Source organism: Ovis aries, chromosome 23 (genome assembly GCF_016772045.2).
Source record: "Ovis aries strain OAR_USU_Benz2616 breed Rambouillet chromosome 23, ARS-UI_Ramb_v3.0, whole genome shotgun sequence".
Classification (NCBI taxonomy): Eukaryota; Metazoa; Chordata; class Mammalia; order Artiodactyla; family Bovidae; genus Ovis; species Ovis aries.
Window position 1 is genome coordinate 35,576,905 of NC_056076.1, and position 16,463 is coordinate 35,593,367.

At 42.9% G+C, this 16,463-nt stretch overlaps 2 protein-coding genes and 1 long non-coding RNA gene across 4 annotated transcripts in view; 2 read left to right on the forward strand and 1 right to left on the reverse strand.

Annotated features, from left to right (window-relative positions):
• ROCK1 (Rho associated coiled-coil containing protein kinase 1) overlaps positions 1–3,119 on the forward strand; it is a 123,804-nt gene extending 120,685 nt beyond the window's left edge. For both annotated transcript variants that reach the window (XM_004020488.5, XM_042239566.1), the window contains one exon: positions 1,563–3,119. In XM_004020488.5, the coding sequence (XP_004020537.1) occupies positions 1,563–1,566 (4 nt within the window). In that variant the 3' untranslated portion in view covers positions 1,567–3,119. The remainder of the gene's footprint in view (positions 1–1,562) is intronic.
• A 6,931-nt stretch (positions 3,120–10,050) lies between these two features.
• Positions 10,051–15,011, reverse strand: LOC132658500 (uncharacterized). The gene is made up of 2 exons (XR_009598215.1): positions 14,769–15,011; positions 10,051–10,908 (listed from the first exon to the last, which is right to left on the reverse strand). It is a non-coding gene; the product is annotated as an uncharacterized LOC132658500 (long non-coding RNA).
• The window catches only part of USP14 (ubiquitin specific peptidase 14), a 37,175-nt gene continuing 34,720 nt past the window's right edge, over positions 14,009–16,463 (forward strand). The window contains exon 1 of the mRNA XM_027961079.3: positions 14,009–14,233. Within this exon, the coding sequence (XP_027816880.1) occupies positions 14,218–14,233 (16 nt within the window). The 5' untranslated portion in view covers positions 14,009–14,217. The remainder of the gene's footprint in view (positions 14,234–16,463) is intronic.

The following is a 16,463-nucleotide window of genomic DNA, read 5'->3' on the forward strand; positions in this document are numbered from 1 at the left end:
TCAAATTGTTCTTTTCCCTGTAAAAGGCATCATTTGTAGTTGGGTCTCTATATATGACTTAAAACAACTTTACGAAGTAGTTTAACTGATTCCTGTTTCAAGCTCAGAATATTTATAAATATCGTATTTATTTAGTTCCATGTCAGGTTTTATTGTCATTGGTTGTGTTATATATGGTACATCAGTTCAGTTCAGTTCAGTTGCTCAGTCGTGTCCGACTCTTTGCAACCCCATGAATCACAGCACGCCAGGCCTCCCTGTCCATCACCAACTCCCGGAGTTCACTCAGATTCACATCCATCGAGTCGGTGATGCCATCCAGCCATCTCATCCTCTGTCATCCCCTTCTCCTCCTGCCCCCAATCCCTCCCAGCATCAGAGTCTTTTCCAATGAGTCAACTCTTCGCATGAGGTGGCCAAAGTACTGGAGTTTCAGCTTTAGCATCATTCCTTCCAAAGAAATCTCAGGGCTGATCTCCTTCAGAATGGACTGGTTGGATCTCCTTGTAGTCCAAGGGACTCTCAAGAGTCTTCTCCAACACCACAGTTCAAAAGCATCAATTCTTTGGCGCTCAGCTTTCTTCACAGTCCAACTCTCACATCCATACATGACCACTGGACAAACCATAGCCTTGACTAGACGGACCTTAGTCGGCAAAGTAATGTCTCTGCTTTTGAATGTGCTATCTAGGTTGGTCATAACTTTTATGTGAAACTTTGCTCATCTTATTTTTAGCTGTGTTAGCATAGATTTAAGTACCCAGTTTTTCTTCTTTTGAGGGGAGGGTAGTTTAACTACTTTCGACAAAATTTTTTAAAAAGTTTAAATGGTAAAATGAACAATTTCAGGGCATAATTAAACCCTTTCTTCAGAAGTGGCTATGCTATCTTCAAAGTTCTCTAGTCCATGGAACCTTGGGACTCAGAGAAATTAAGCAACTTGCACGATCACACAGCCAATTTGTGGCATAGTCATTGGAACCCATTTTTATCTCTTTCTAAGCCTATGTTTTTTCTCCTATCCCAAATACAAACTTTCCCTAGAATGTTAATCCTCTACTGAGAAGGATATTTGAGTCTAGAACTGATTTGTCTCTGCTAATGTCACCCAACTCTTCCAAGCAGGCTTAAAAACCATCTTTAATTTATCCTGTTTCTTTCATTCTGTATCATCAGTAACCAAGTCTAATTCTTTGGATTGACTCACATCCATTCCTCGTTGTGTTGCTCAGCTGCAGTACTGTTCCAGTGCTTTATTACCTCACTCCAGTCTTATTTGTGTGGAACCCTGTATCAGCCTGTCCTGTACAGGATAAAAGCTGAATAAATCTAAAGTACTTAAAATTGGTTTACAGCTTTGTAGGGGGAATAATGTGTTTGAAACAGTAGAAGCAGAAAAGAGATAATGGTGTATTTTTTCCCTTTTCCTGTTTGCCAAATTTTGTGTGTTACTTAATTATTACATATAATGTATGTGTACCTTTCCTTTCAAGTTTTGTTTTTTGTATTTATCAGCTGAGTACATTACTTAACAATTTTTATTTTTTTTCCCCCCTCAATAGTTAACCACGTGACCTAGTGCCTTGTGGAATTGTGTGGGATGCTACCTGATGAAGCAGGCGTCTCTAACAATGCAGAGCAGACAGGCTGTTCCTTTGACACAAATATCACAGGCTTCAGGGTTAAGATTGCTGTTATTCTGTCCTTGCTTTGGCACAAAAGCACACTGAGGATTGTTTGTTTTGTTTTGTTTTTTGTTTTTTTATTGCGGGTTTGCCTACAGGTAGATTAGATTAATTATTACTATGTAATGCAAGTACAATTGAGGGAAAGCTTAGCTAGATATATTTTTTTTAAAAAGGTGCTGCCTTTTTGAATTTCTAAGAAAACGCCTGTCAATCATGATGGAACACAGTTTTCCTCATACCAGTGAGGGGAAGAGACTTTCACTTTCAAGTGGAATGGCTGTCACTGTCAAGATCAGCTCATGGAAGGAGTAAAGTGAATATCTCAAAATGAGACAACTGAAAGGTTTTTTAAAAAATAACTTCAGTTTTCATGCTCTTGCAAGACTATACAAAACTATTTTAAGAAAGCAGTGATATCACTTGACTTCAGTGCCCTCACTGTAGAATTTAAAAGCCTTACTGTTGATTGCCCATGGTGGACTTGATGGAAAATAAATATCTTACATTATGCTTTACAAAATACTGTATGTGTTTCAGCAAGTTTGTAGATTGGGGAATGGGAGAAGGCAAAAAAAAAAAATTTACATTTAATCTATGCATTTTTGCCAAGCCATATTGAGTTATTTTTACTACTAGAGACATTAGGAACTAACTGTACAAAAGAACCAAGTTTAAAAGCATTTTGTGGGGTACATCGTTTCTGTAATTGTATAATGTGTTTCTTTGTGGTTTTAAGTGATAAAGACATTAAGTTAACAAACATATAAGAAATGTATGCACTGTTTGAAATGTAAATTATTCTTAGAACACCTTCAGTGGGAGTTGCATTGCCCTTTTAGTGCCTTAATTTGAGAGAATTATTTTACTGCCATGACTATAAAAATTTCAAAAAACATATTTTCAAAAAATTATGTGTGTTCAGGGTTTTTTTCATTGATAATTGGTTTAATTTAAAATATTTAGAGGTTTGTTGGACTTTGATAAATTGAGACAATGTTTGCATCAAACTACCTGCTTAAATAATGAATGACTTTATAAAACTCTGCAAAAATATGTAGAAAGTTGCACCCAGTATAAAAGAAAATTATGGCAATACATCTGTGATGTTTTCCAGTTAACATAGGAATTACCAGATAAATACTGTTAAACTCTTGTTCAATAACAAGAGTTCATTCATATGGGCAGTATGATTTATTGTTTATTTTTTTAACCAAATACCTCCTCAGTAATTTATAATGGCTTTGCAGTAATGTCTATCAGATAAGAAGCACTGGAAAACTGATTCGTCTCTAGGATGATATGCATGTTTCAAGTGGTATTAAAAGCCGCACTGATGGATATGTAATAATAAACATATCTGTTATTAATATGCTAATGACTCTGTGCTCATTTAATGAGAAATAAAAGTAATTTATGGATGGAGACCTTTAATAATGACTGTTATGGTGTTTTCTCATGGATGAGATGAATAGAAACCATGCTATAAATTAGTCTCTGACTGCATACAAATGTTTGTAAAATCTCATGACTAACGTGAATTTTTAAAAGATAAAACTGGTTTGTGCTGTAAAATAAGAGTGGCTACAATTGAAATGAAAAGTTGGCTAATGTCTGTTAGAAACAATTCTCCGTGAGTATCTTAAGTTTCTCACATCCGGAGAGCGGAAGCTTTGACAGCCTTTCTTTGTTCTACCCTGTCTTTGTCAAGGAGATTTATATAGTGAACAGCCTTGGGAGATAACTGTGTTTCCATCAAGGAGAGGGCAGGTTTGTTTACTGTTGTATAATAAACATAATGTTTCTCCCCGGGGCAAAAGTTGGGCAGAGTTGCTTGTGCTTATTGTAAAAGGTTCAGGTACCCTAAACTTTGGACTCCTCAGCTGTGATGCAAACCCACCCCACTGCATGCTCAGCAACCCCCTGGACCACTCTGCATCACCCCTGTGGGACTCAGAGGGTGAGGGGAACTGATGGGAACGTGAAGCTTGCGCTGCTTGCTGTGCTCTTAAGTGTAAAGTCATTTGGCTTTGACCCAGGATCCATGGAGTGATGGTGGGCTGACTTGTAGCATGCAAGTAAACCTCAGATCCTTCACAGTTCTGGACAGTGTCCTTACTAGCTCCTCAGAACCGTCACCATCACCCCAGTGTAGTATGTCTAGTGTAATAAGGTCCAGTAGAGTGCAGAGAATACAGTGAATTTTATGTACTTGACCTAGAGGACTTTTTTAAAAAACAAAACAAAATATTAACTTGAGCATAAAATTATTGAGAACTGACAGAGCTTTCAGCAATGACTTCAAATGCCACATTGCAAAACCAGGTCAACACTTCTTTTCTAAGTTCAGGAAATCACTCGATCCTGAAGTACACCAACATGATGAAGGTCAGGGGAGTGTCGTGGTAAGGAGAACACCCCGCCTGCTAGTGCTCTGCAGTACCTTGCCCTGCCTGCTGCATGCCCTCAGGGGACATTCCTGATCCAGGGATCAAACCCACATCTCCTGTATCCCCTGCATTGCAGGTGGATTCTTTACTGCTGAGCCTTTGGGGAAGCCCAGAAGTATAGCAATCACAGCGAAAGGCCTAATCATTCCTGCTGCTGCTGCTCAGTCACTTCAGTCATGTCCGACTCTGTGTGACCCCATAGACGGCAGCCCACCAGGCTCCCCCGTCCCTGGGATTCTCCAGGCAAGAACACTGGAGTGGGTTGCCATTTCCTTCTCCAATGCATGAAAGTGAACAGTGAAAGTGAAGTCGCTCAGTCATGTCCAACTCTTAGTGACCCCATGGACTGCAGCCTACCAGGCTCCTCCGTCCATGGGATTTTCCAAGCAAGAGTACTGGAGTGGGGTGCAGTCATTCCTAGGACCTGGGAAATCCTCTTATTGCTGGAGTCATGTCTATCCTTGAGCTTGTTCCTGTGTGTAGAGGGTGTTACCAAACCAAACTTGGGTCCACCTGCCCCATACACAGCAAGGCAATCTGCTGACCCTGGGTTGTAAGGAAGGGAAGTACAGTATTGATTGCAGGGCCAAGTGAGAAAGCCTCATGCTTCCAGTGGCTTTTACAGATGGGTAAAGACGGAGGGATAGTGTGTCAGGGTGTGTGATCAGCTTGTGCACAATTCTTGACTGGTTGATGGTGATGGTACTAGGGTGATGCTTTGGGAATCTCAATCAGCCTTCTGGTTCTAATTGCTTTGGGTCTGTGTGCTGGTGGTCAGCATGCAGTTAGCTTTCTCTGTTTTGGTGGTGATTTAGTCACTAAGTTGTGTCTGAGCCTTTGGGCATATGGACCATAGCCCGCCAGGCCCTTCTGTCCATGGGATTTCCCAGGCAAGGATACTGGAGTGTGTTGCCATTTCCTTCTTCCGGATCTTCTAGACCCAGGGATCAAACCCAGGACTTCTGCATTGGCAGGAGGATTCTTTACAGACTGACTCATCAGGGAAGCCCAGGGCTTTAGTAACTGCAAAACAAATCAAGGATACAGGATGAGGGACACATGTACACCCATGGCTGATTTATGTCAATGTATGGCAAAAACCACTATAATATTGTAAGGTAATTAGCCTCTGATTAAAATTAATTAATTAAAAAATCAAGGATATAGTTCAAGATATTATCTAGAACCCTTGAGGGGAAACTAAAGCTCCTTGACTTGATTTTATAGCTAAAGTATTGTTACTTCATCTGCTTGACTGTTTTCCTTTCTTTCTGCATTTTCTCACTGATTGAATTTGCTCTTTGGAATTCGTGGAAGCCTTTGGAGACTAAAGCTTTTCTACACACAAGAGGTGGATGTGGTTGGGGGACCTGTCCCCGGGTAGGCCCTTACAGGGGTCTGCTTGGTTTCAAGAGAAGTAGTGTTCTGATTGGTTACATGTGAAGTCAGACTCACACAAACCTTGACATTGAAAGAGGAGAAGGGTTGGTTTGCAAAGGGAAAATCAGGCTTCTCTTCCAAAAAGGCTAGAGGCAAAAGCAACAAATGTTCCTTATGTTGCTGGTTGCTCTGGTTCTCTATGGGGAAAACCTGGAAATTTTGGCACATTCTGTAATCTTTAAAAATTGAATAACCAGAAAATGGATTTGTGTATGGTGAAAGATAACAGGAGTAATCACTATACGAAAAATTAGCATGCACATGGTGAAATTCTCTGTGGAATCAAATCTGAATGTGAGGATAAGTACTAAATTGGGGGTAAAAATACAAAAGATTGTTTTGCTTTGGAAAGTGTTGACATTTTTTACTCCTATTTTCCTCACAAACACAGTGCCCACCACCGATCTTCGTTAAAATGCATTCAAGTTTTTAGGAGGAAGGAGATTTCTAGTTTGTTGCCCTGGTTCCCAGGTGAGTTATCAGAAAGAAAACAACACTGCTGTTTTTTGTTTGTTTTGACAGAACGTCCAGTCACACTGAAAACTCACTTGAAGAGTTTTAAACTAATATTCCTGCTACTACCACCCAGTTCTCCACTTTAATTTTCTGCTTCAGTGCTCTAAATATCTTGCTTCAAATTACACGATATGCAAATTTTCTTGTAGAAAACAGAGAAAAAGTGGTCTTTCTGTCTTGACTGGAAGGGATCCCTATAAAAGATTTCTTGATATAGGTTAGATCTTCGCTTTGGAATAAGGTCATTTGGAAATGTGTGGCACATGGAAGAAATTTCAGTATTACACTTCTCATTTGTGCTGACAAGTGACTTTAAGAAGATAGAAAACTGCTTCAAGGAGACTAAACCTTTTATCCTGGCACTCAGGCACTCCCTAACTGCCTCCCGTATTATCCGCCCTACCTTATCTGTTGCCACATGCCCTGCACACATGTCTTCTGCTCTCTTCTGGCTACTTTCCTTCCTGTCCTCCACATGCGTCTTTACTCTTCCTGTACTAGTTTTTCCCCTACATTTGCTGATGGACCATTAGCATCTGCCAGGCAGGGTCCAGGAGTCGACAATCAATACTTGTTCTATCAGTGAATTTGATTGCTTAGATGTTTTTCTTTTTCTGTCTCTCTAAAACCTTCTTCCCCCAAACTGCTTTCCATTCACCTCAATTTCTTTCATTTCTGAATTCCTATCATCACCACCCCAAGTACATTATTCAACAAATACATCAAATGATTGCGCGGGGTCTTGGAGCTCAGAGAGACTACATTTCCCAGACTTCCATGCGGCTTAGCCATATGATTGTTTTCACCACTGAAATGTGAATGGACGTGATTTGCCCACATCCCTCCCCTTCCTCTTAAAAGGATATTGCTGCCCTGTGCTTCCCGCAACCATCTACCCCCACTCCCCACATATATTCTTCCTGTGGGCTGAGACCCAGGTAACATTTGCAGCCCAACTCCGACCAAGCAGAAAAAGACAAATGCTTGGCTGCTCAAAAGGGTGATTTCCTGAGAGCTTGTTAGTATCTTAGGCTTCATCCTCTGTTCAGTTCAGTTGCTCAGTCATATCCAACTCTCTGACCCCATGAATCGCAGCATGCCAGGCCTCCCTGTCCATCACCAACTCCCGGAGTTCACTCAGACTCACGTCCATCGAGTCAGTGATGCCATCCAGCCATCTCATCCTCTGTCGTCCCCTTCTCCTGCCCCTAATCCCTCCCAGCATCAGAGTCTTTTCCAGTGAGTCAACTCTTTGCATGAGGTGGCCAAAGTACTGGAGTTTCAGCTTTAGCATCATTCCTTCCAAAGAAATCCCAGGGCTGATCTCCTTCAGAATGGACTGGTTGGATCTCCTTGCAGTCCAAGGGACTCTCGAGTCTTCTCCAACACCATAGTTCAAAAGCATCTATTCGGCGCTCAGCCTTCTTCACAGTCCAACTCTCACATCCATACATGACCCCTGGAAAAACCATAGCCTTGACTAGACGGACCTTAGTCGGCAAAGTAATATCTCTGCTTTTGAATATACTATCTAGGTTGATCATAACTGTCCTTCCAAGGAGTAAGCGTCTTTTAATTTCATGGCTGCAATCACCATCTGCAGTGATTTTGGAGCCCCCAAAATAAAAGTCTGACACTGTTTCCACTGTTTCTCCATCTGTTTGCCATGAAGTGATGGGACCAGATGCCATGATCTTCATTTTCTGAATGTTGAGCTTTAAGCCAACTTTTTCACTCTCCTCTTTCGCTCTCATCAAGAGGCTTTTTAGTTCCTCTTCACTTTCTGCCATAAGGGTGGTATCATCTGCATATCCGAGGTTATTGATATTTCTCCTGGCAATCTTGATTCCAGCTTGTGCTTCTTCCAGTCCAGCGTTTCTCATGATGTACTCTGCATAGAAGTTAAATAAGCAGGGTGACAATAGACAGCCTTGATGTACTCCTTTTCCTATTTGGAACCAGTCTGTTGTTCCATGTCCAGTTCTAACTGTTGCTTCCTGACCTGCATACAGATTTCTCAAGAGGCAGGTCAGGTGGTTTGGTATTCCCATTCTCTCTCAGAATTTTCCACAGTTTTGTGATTCACACAGTCAAAGGCTTTGGCATAGTCAATAAAGCAGAAATAGATGTTTTTCTGGAACTCTCTTGCGTTTTTGATGATCCAGCGGATGTTGGCAATTTGACCTCTGGTTCCTCTGCCTTTTCTAAAACCAGCTTGAACATCAGGAAGTTCACGGTTCACATATTGCTGAAGCTTGGCTTGGAGAATTTTGAGCATTACTTTACTAGCATGTGACATGAGTGCAGTTGTGCAGTAGTTTGAGCATTCTTTGGCATTGCCTTTCTTTGGGATTGGAATGAAAACTGACCTTTTCCAGTCCTGTGGCCACTGCTGAGTTTTCCAAATTTGCTGGCATACTGAGTGCAGCACTTTCACAGCATCATCTTTCAGGCTTCATCCTACACCTGTGGAATCAGAGTCTGCACTTTAATGGAATCCCAGGTGATTCACATCCATATTAAACTGAGACGTTCTGCTTTAGGGGATAGCAGAGAACTTTTTGGAAGAAATGTTGGTCTTTGTTGAAGGCCTCATGAAGTAAAGCTGTTGCTCCTCATATATTATTTGGGAATATAAAATGTATCCATATATGTTGTTTGCATATTTGCTGGGGTTTTATGAAAGAGGAAGCCTATGGTAGACAGTGTAATGCTTCCCCAAAGATGCCCATGCCTGGATCTCCTAAATCTGGGAGATTACTTTATATGCAGGTCTGATTAGGGATTTTATTTTTTAATTGATTTAGTTTATTTTTTTAAATTGGACTATAATTGCTTTACAATGTTGTGTTAGTTTCTGCTCTACAACTACTCTAGAGATTTTAAATGAACATATCCTGGTTATCCAGAGGAGGCCAGTGTAACCACAAGGGGCTTTATAAAGAGGGAGGCAGAGGCTCTGAATGAGAAGAATTGCTGGGCGGATGAAGCCGAGGTCAAATGGTGCCTTGGCTGGAGTGGGGCCGGAAGACGAGGAATGTGGGGAGCCTCTAGAATCTGGGGAAGGTAAGGAATGAATTTTTCTCTGGAGCCTCCAGAAGGAGTGTAGTCTTGCCAATACCTTAAGGTTAAGACCCTTCTTGGATTTCCATCTGCTGGAAGTGTAAAGTGATAAATATGTGTTTGTGTGTGTGTGGTTTCAAGCTACTTAATTTTTGGTAATTTGTTACAGCAGAGGTAAGAAATAAATACCTAGCCCTTTAATTTGGGGCAGCTTATACCCCGTAGCCCAGTGTGTTTGAGTGGGAAGTGGAGTCAGGCGTTCCTTTCCTTGCCTTTGGTCAACTATGTGTTCTTGCTCAGGACACAGAATTTTGAGGGACTGAAGTGGGCTTGGGATTTGAAATTACTCATGCAGGAGTGGCCAGACTGTTTCTATGATGTGACCCTGCCTATGTTCCCTGCTGCCCACGTCCCTGGGTTTCTACTCATGACCTGTGCCTGGTTCCCAGGTTTTGCTAATAATTGAGGAAGTTTACCCTGTATCACCCATGAGCTTCTTGTCTCAGGTTTCTGTTGTTTACAGCCAAGACCTCTGATGGATTCAGAGCCAATTTCAATATTTCTAGTAGATTCTAAGTCTCAGGAGGGGGAGGACCTTTGTTTGGTTCATCTTTGTATCCACAGCTTCTACAGTGAAGGTCTTACACTCAGTACATACTTAATGAATCAGAAGAGCAAACAGCTGTGATGTTGCTACTGGATAGAAATGGGCTATAGGAGCAGGCTTGAAGCAAATGTAAAAGAGTTGGTATTAAATACATTAGAGATGCATAGGATTTTTGTTGGCCAGATGATGGGGGGCATTCCAAGCAACAAACGGTAGGGGGTTCACCAACTAAAAGCCTTTCTGGTATCTGCCATCTTTTACAGACCTTGTTTATTTATAAATAAACAGGTTAAGATATTACCAATATATTTATTATTTAAAGAAATCCACCTTAAGCAGAAGATTCTCTCCATTCGACACAATTAGATCAGGACTTAGGCATGTATGAGGTGTGCGCCGGGGTGGCTGGTTGCCTACAACTCTTGCAGACATCCATGGAGACCAGCCATGCAAAATTCCTTCTGCGCTTCCTTTCAGGGCTAGCATTGTTTCAGATCCTCACTTTGCCCCCTTTGTCTTAAATTCAGGTCCCCCAGTGAGGCTAGAAGTTAGTTGTACCAAAAGTTGGGGCTGTGTATGTTGAACACAGACTAGAAGACTCCCTGGTCATGGATACAACAAGCAAGCTCAAAAAAATTTCTCTTACATCCAGTTCTCACAGCATCTGATACGTCCAGCATGTCTACTGGGAAGCCACAATTCTGTTTTATAGTGTGGTGGGGGGAATACAGATGTTGAAGAAATAGATGTATGTTGAAAGCTAACAGAGGAAAAACACAACAAAGATTCCCACATACTAAGGCCTGATGCAGCCAAATAATTTCATTTTCTTAAATGGGAAGAAGATCTGAATAGACATTTCTCCGAAGCAGACATACAGATGTCCAGAAGGCACATGAAAAGATGCCCAGCGTCACTGATTATTATAGAAATCTGTTGTTGTTTAGTCGTTAAGTCATGTCCAACTCCTTTATGACCCCGTGGACTGTATGTAGCCCGCCAGGCTCCTCCGTCCATGGGATTTCCCAGGCAAGAATACTGGAGTGCGTTGCCAGTTCCTTCTCCGGGGGATCTTCCCGACCCTGGATCAAATCCGCATCTGCTGCATTGGCAGGCAGATTCTTTTCACTGAGCCACCAAGGAAGCCCTATGGGAGAAACAGCGAAATGTAAATCAAAACTACAATAAGGGCTTCCCTGGCAGTGCAGGTTAGGTTAAGACTGTGCTTCCACTGCAGGGGGCATGGGTTCAGTCCCTGGTCTGAGAAGTTCTGTGTGCCACACTTCGAGGCAAAAAACAAACAAACAAACCCGAAAAGCTCTACAATGGAGTATCCACTCACCCTGCTCAGAATGGCCATTGTCGAGTCTACAAGTAATATATGCTGAAGAGGGTATGGAGAAAAGAGAACTCGCCTGCACTGTTGGTGGAAATGTAAATTGGTGCAGCCACTATGGAAAATAGTGTGGAGTTTCCTTAAAAAGCTAAAAATAGTTACAATATGATCCTGCAATCCCATTCCTGGAAATAAGTCTGGAGAAAAGTAATTGAAAAGATACATGCACCCCAATGTTGATTGTAGCACTATTTATAGTAGCCAAGACATGGAAGCAACCTAAATGCCCCATCAACAGATGAATGGGAAAGGATGGAGGGGTTCTATATACACAATGTATTCCATACCTTCCCATTTAGCCATAAAAATGAATAAAATAATGTAATTTACAGCAACATGGATGGACCTAGAGATGATTACACTAAGACAAAGATAAATATCATATATGTGGAATCTTAAAAAATGGTACAAGTGAGCTTATTTACAAAACAGAAATAGGCTCACAGATACAGAAAACAAACTTACTGTTACCAAAGGGGAAATTGGGGCAAGGGATAGTTTAGTTTGAGATTAACAGACACTACTATATATAACTTATATGCAAAGTACATCATGAGAAACACTGGGCTGGAAGAAGTACAAGCTGGAATCAAGATTGCTGGGAGAAATATCAGTAACCTCAGATATGCAGATGATACCACCCTTATGGCAGAAAGTGAAGAACTACTAAAAAGCCTCTTGATGAAAGTGAAAGAGGAGAGTGAAAAAGTTGGCTTAAAGCTCAATATTCAGAAAACGAAGATGATAGCATCTGGTCCCATCACTTCATGGCAAATAGATGGGGAAACAGTGGAAACAGTGTCAGACTTTATTTTTGGGGGCTCCAAAATCACTGCAGATGGTGACTGCAGCCATGAAATTCAAAGACGCTTACTCCTTGGAAGGACAGTTATGACCAACCTAGATAGTATATTCAAAAGGCTATATTTTTAATATAGTCAAGGCTATATTTTTCCAGTGGTCATGTATGGATGTGAGAGTTGGGCTGTGAAGAAGGCTGAGCGCCGAAGAATTGATGCTTTTGAACTGTGGTGTTGAGAAGACTCTTGAGAGTCCCTTGGACTGCAAGGAGATCCAACCAGTCCATTCTAAAGATCAGTCCTGGGTGTTCATTGGAAAGACTGATGCTGAAGCTGAAACTCCAATACTTTGGCCACCTCATGCAGAGTTGATTCATTGGAAAAGACCCTGATGCTGGGAGGGATTGGGAGCAGGAGGAGAAGGGGACGACAGAGAATGAGATGGCTGGATGGCATCACCAACTCGATGGACATGAGTTTGGGTAAACTCCAGGAGTTGGTGATGGACAGGGAGGCCTAGTGTGCTGGGATTCATGGGGTCACAAAGAGTCGGACACGACTGAGCGACTGAACTGACTATATATAAAATAGATAAACAAGGACCAACTGTATAGAATAGGAAAGTATATTAAGAATATTGTAATAACCTATACCGAAAAAGACCGATTCTGGGAAAGATTGAGCGCAGGAAGAGAAGGGGACGACAGAGGATGAGATGGTTGGATGGCATCACCGACTCGATGGACATGGGTTTGGGTGGACTCCGGGAGCTGGTGATGGACAGGGAGGCCTGGCGTGCTGCGGGTTCATGGGGTCGTAGAGTGGGACACGACTGAGTGACTGAACTGAACTGATTCTGAAAAAGAATCTATATATACTACATAGAATTTTTTGTATATATATATATATGTTTGTTGTACATCTGAAAGGAATGCAACATTGTAACTCAACTATACTCCAATTAAAAAAAAATCTGAACCTATGATGACTTAATATTACACGTTACTTTAAATAATGTTCTACAGCATCTTCGTGTCCTTTTGGTCACATTTTGGGTCTTAAATAGTGAAATAGTGAAGGGTGAATAAGACTCCTGATGTAGACTGATGAAATCACTCTCCAACTGGGTTGAAATATGGCCCATTTTAGTTTTGAGACTGCCACAATCCCAGCTCCTCTTTTGCAGTATAAAGGATCATTATAAAACCTCTACAGGAAACACATTTAATTTGGACCTCTTCGAAATTCCTTCGTTCATTTATAGGTTCTATTTCCTCTATAGCTCATCTAGAATGAAACTGATTTCAGCCATGACAACTTGAGTTTGAAGAGGCCTCAGAAACCGTCCTGGAGAAGGAAACAGCAACCCATTCCAGTATCCTTGCGTGGGATTTCACGGACAAAGGAATCTGGCGGGCTACATTCTAGGTGGGGTCGCAAAAGGGTCAGAGGGGACTGAGCAACCAAATAACAACAGGAACCTTCCAGTCTCATTTCCTCCTTTTCCAGGCTGGGGAAAGAGGTTGAGGACAATTAAGTGGAGGCTGCGAGTAAGTCTTCTGCGGGGCAGTCAGGGGCGCTGTGTCTGTTCCTTTACTAGATCCAACCTAGAGTCCCAACAGGTGTTAGAAACAACAGTAACACGTTAACACCAAGACAAGCCTATATGAAATACCCTCCAAGTACCTTGATGTTAATTTTTGTGCAAAATCCTGAAAGGGAGGGCTAGACATTTTCACTAATAAGGAGACCAAGTTGAGGAGCTGGGCAAGGGTTTTCACCCAGCTCCTTTAGTAGAAAGAATAAAGCCGCAGCTTGGATCGCCCCGCCATTTGGAAACAGGGGTGGAAGACTCTTTAGAGAGGCTGCCGCAGGGACACCAAGTCCCCCCCGGCTCCCTCTGCGGCCCGGCGGGGCGGGGCGGAGCCCGAGCCGGTGGGCGCAGGCGGGGCGCAGTGCGCAGGCGCGCACCTGTGCGGCGCAGCAGCCGCGCGCGCCCCCTCTCCCGCCGCCCTGGCCGCTCTGATCTCTCCACCCGCAGGCCCCGCCTCGCTTCCTCCCCGCAATCGCCCGGTGGCTCGGCAGGAGGGCGGCGTGCTGCTGCGTCATCGCCAGGGGCCGGTTTGAATGAGTTTCTTGTCGCACCGTGTCTGCCGCAACCACCGCCACCGCCGCGCCTCCGCCTCGGCCGCCACCGCACCTCCTTCGCGCCCCCTTCCCTTTGCCGTCCTCGCTAGGCCCGGCCTTCCCGCGCCCCGCCATGCCGCTCTACTCCGGTGAGCCCCTCCTCGCCGCGCGCCCGCAGTCCCGCCCGGAGCTAGGCCGCTGGGTAGGCCCGGCCTGCGGGGCGGACTCCCGGCCGAGCACTGGGTGGGACGACCGCGGCGCCGAGGGACCCCGTGCCCTTTCCTCTCGCCTCGCGAGTTCCGGGCCTTGCGGCGCGAGGCGAGCCCGGGGCCCCCGGCGCCGCCGGGTGGGTGGGGTGGGCGCGGGGGGCGAGGTGGGGAAGCAGCTCGCGTCGGCCCCCTCCGAGTGGTGACTCTGCAGAATAGTTTGTGTCGCTGTCCTCGCGTGCGGGGTGGAGTGAGGGTGGACCAGGCTGGAGGTGCGGTGGCATTTTCCAGGCTTCTCGAGTGGTAGCCGCGGGAGGGAGGCGGCCAGGAAGGGAAACCTGGGCCAGGGAGTGATGGAGGGGCCGGGGATGGGAGGTTAGCTTCCGACGTTCTTGCGATTTCCCTCGGCTTACTTTTTGCGGCCACCGCCCCTTTTGCATCGATTTCAGTTTTATCCCGAGGCAAATGGCGAACTTACCTTTTTGCTTCGTTTTTGTTTCATGAAACATTGTTTTGGGCTTCCACGGCCGAAGCACAGTGTTAGCTTTTGAGAGGTGAAGGAATACAAATATCCGCGGGCAGGGCATCATTTCATTTTGATTGGCGTTTGACAGTTTTTTGCCCCCCCTTTGGCGTGATGGTAGTCCAGTGTGTGAGGCAGGATCACGTTTTTACTGAAGTTTATAGACCTTGCTGTCTCCCAGTCTTGATTCAAAATGGCACCTAAAACCTGTGGTGGTTCCAGTTGGCTATGGGTGTGTGATTCATTGGTCATGATTGACACTCTTATCTTAATTCCTTTCGTGAACATTTAGCATTTTGACATCAAACAAAGGAATAATATTTAAAACTCGAGGTGGATTCTTGATATTCCAGGCTTTTGAATTAAATACTTTAATAATGATTTTTTGTTTTGGGGGGAGAAGTATGAAGTAGGAAAGCATAGCTTTATTGCTTTACCAGGCAAAAGGGGAACCACAGCGGAGTAATGTCCTCAAAACTCTTGTGTGCCTGAATGCTTTATTAATGATTGTTCAACCTCTTTCTGAAAGCCTTAACAATTAACAGTAGAACTGTACTTGAAATATTCTATTTATGCAATAAAAAATTTGATGGGCATTAAGTAATGGTGGGTAAATATCAGTGTATGCTGATACTTAAACACACAGGTAGGTTCACAATTAAACCAATCCCTGTCTTTGTTCCCCTCGAAAAATGCCTGTACTCACCAAACTTCCTAGCTTAAAAATTGAGTTACATCTTGAAATATTTAATCAGATCTTTTTCTTATTTCCAAAATGAGGGAACTGAAGTAGATTTCTAAGGTTTCTTCCTTTGACATCTCCATATTGAGAATCTGTTTATTTCCAGTTTCTGTGAAAAGCCCTATATTTAAAAAAAGATCATTGTAAGTACTGATTCATAAGATTTAGTAAAAAAAAAAAAAATCCTGTCTCATATATGGTGAAGGGTAAGTGCCGTAAATACGTTTGTGCAAAGCTCAGGTTTTTATACATATTGCTTTAATCTTCAATATAATCATTTGGTACTGGTATAATTGTCCTTTATGGGTAAGCGAAAAGTTTAACTTGTCCACAATGACATAGTTAAATAAATTTCAGATGTATTCATCTTCATTATTGCTCATACTATTCTGATCTTGTCCTCTCTCATCTTTTGTATGTGCTATTGTTTTGTTTCTGGCTTATCTCAGTGATTGTAGTTGTTTCCTCTTCAAACCTATATTTTCTCTGCCACTGCTGGAGTGATCTAACGTTCAAACCAAAGTGGCTTTTATAAACCTTTCAGGGGCTGCGTGTTTTGTACAACATAAAGCCTGTACATTTTAACATGACTTACGTTGTCGTCCCTGACTTGATCCTTGGTCCGTTTCTCCTCTTTCAGCTGCTTCCCCTTCACTCTGGGAATTATTTGTCTCTCAGGATACCAATGCTGCCTTATGCTTTTGAGTGTCTTTTCCAGAAATGCTTTTATTCTTATTCTCAGGCTAACACCTAATTTCTTCTTTGAGACTCAGAGTCAATAGTGGTAACTCGTAGTATCACTTTCTCCAGGGTGTTCTTCCTTACTCATGAAGCATTCCCTTGTGTTCCTCTGGCATTTGTAATATTCATATTATATTGTTGGTTATTTTAACCTTTTTCTGTCTTTC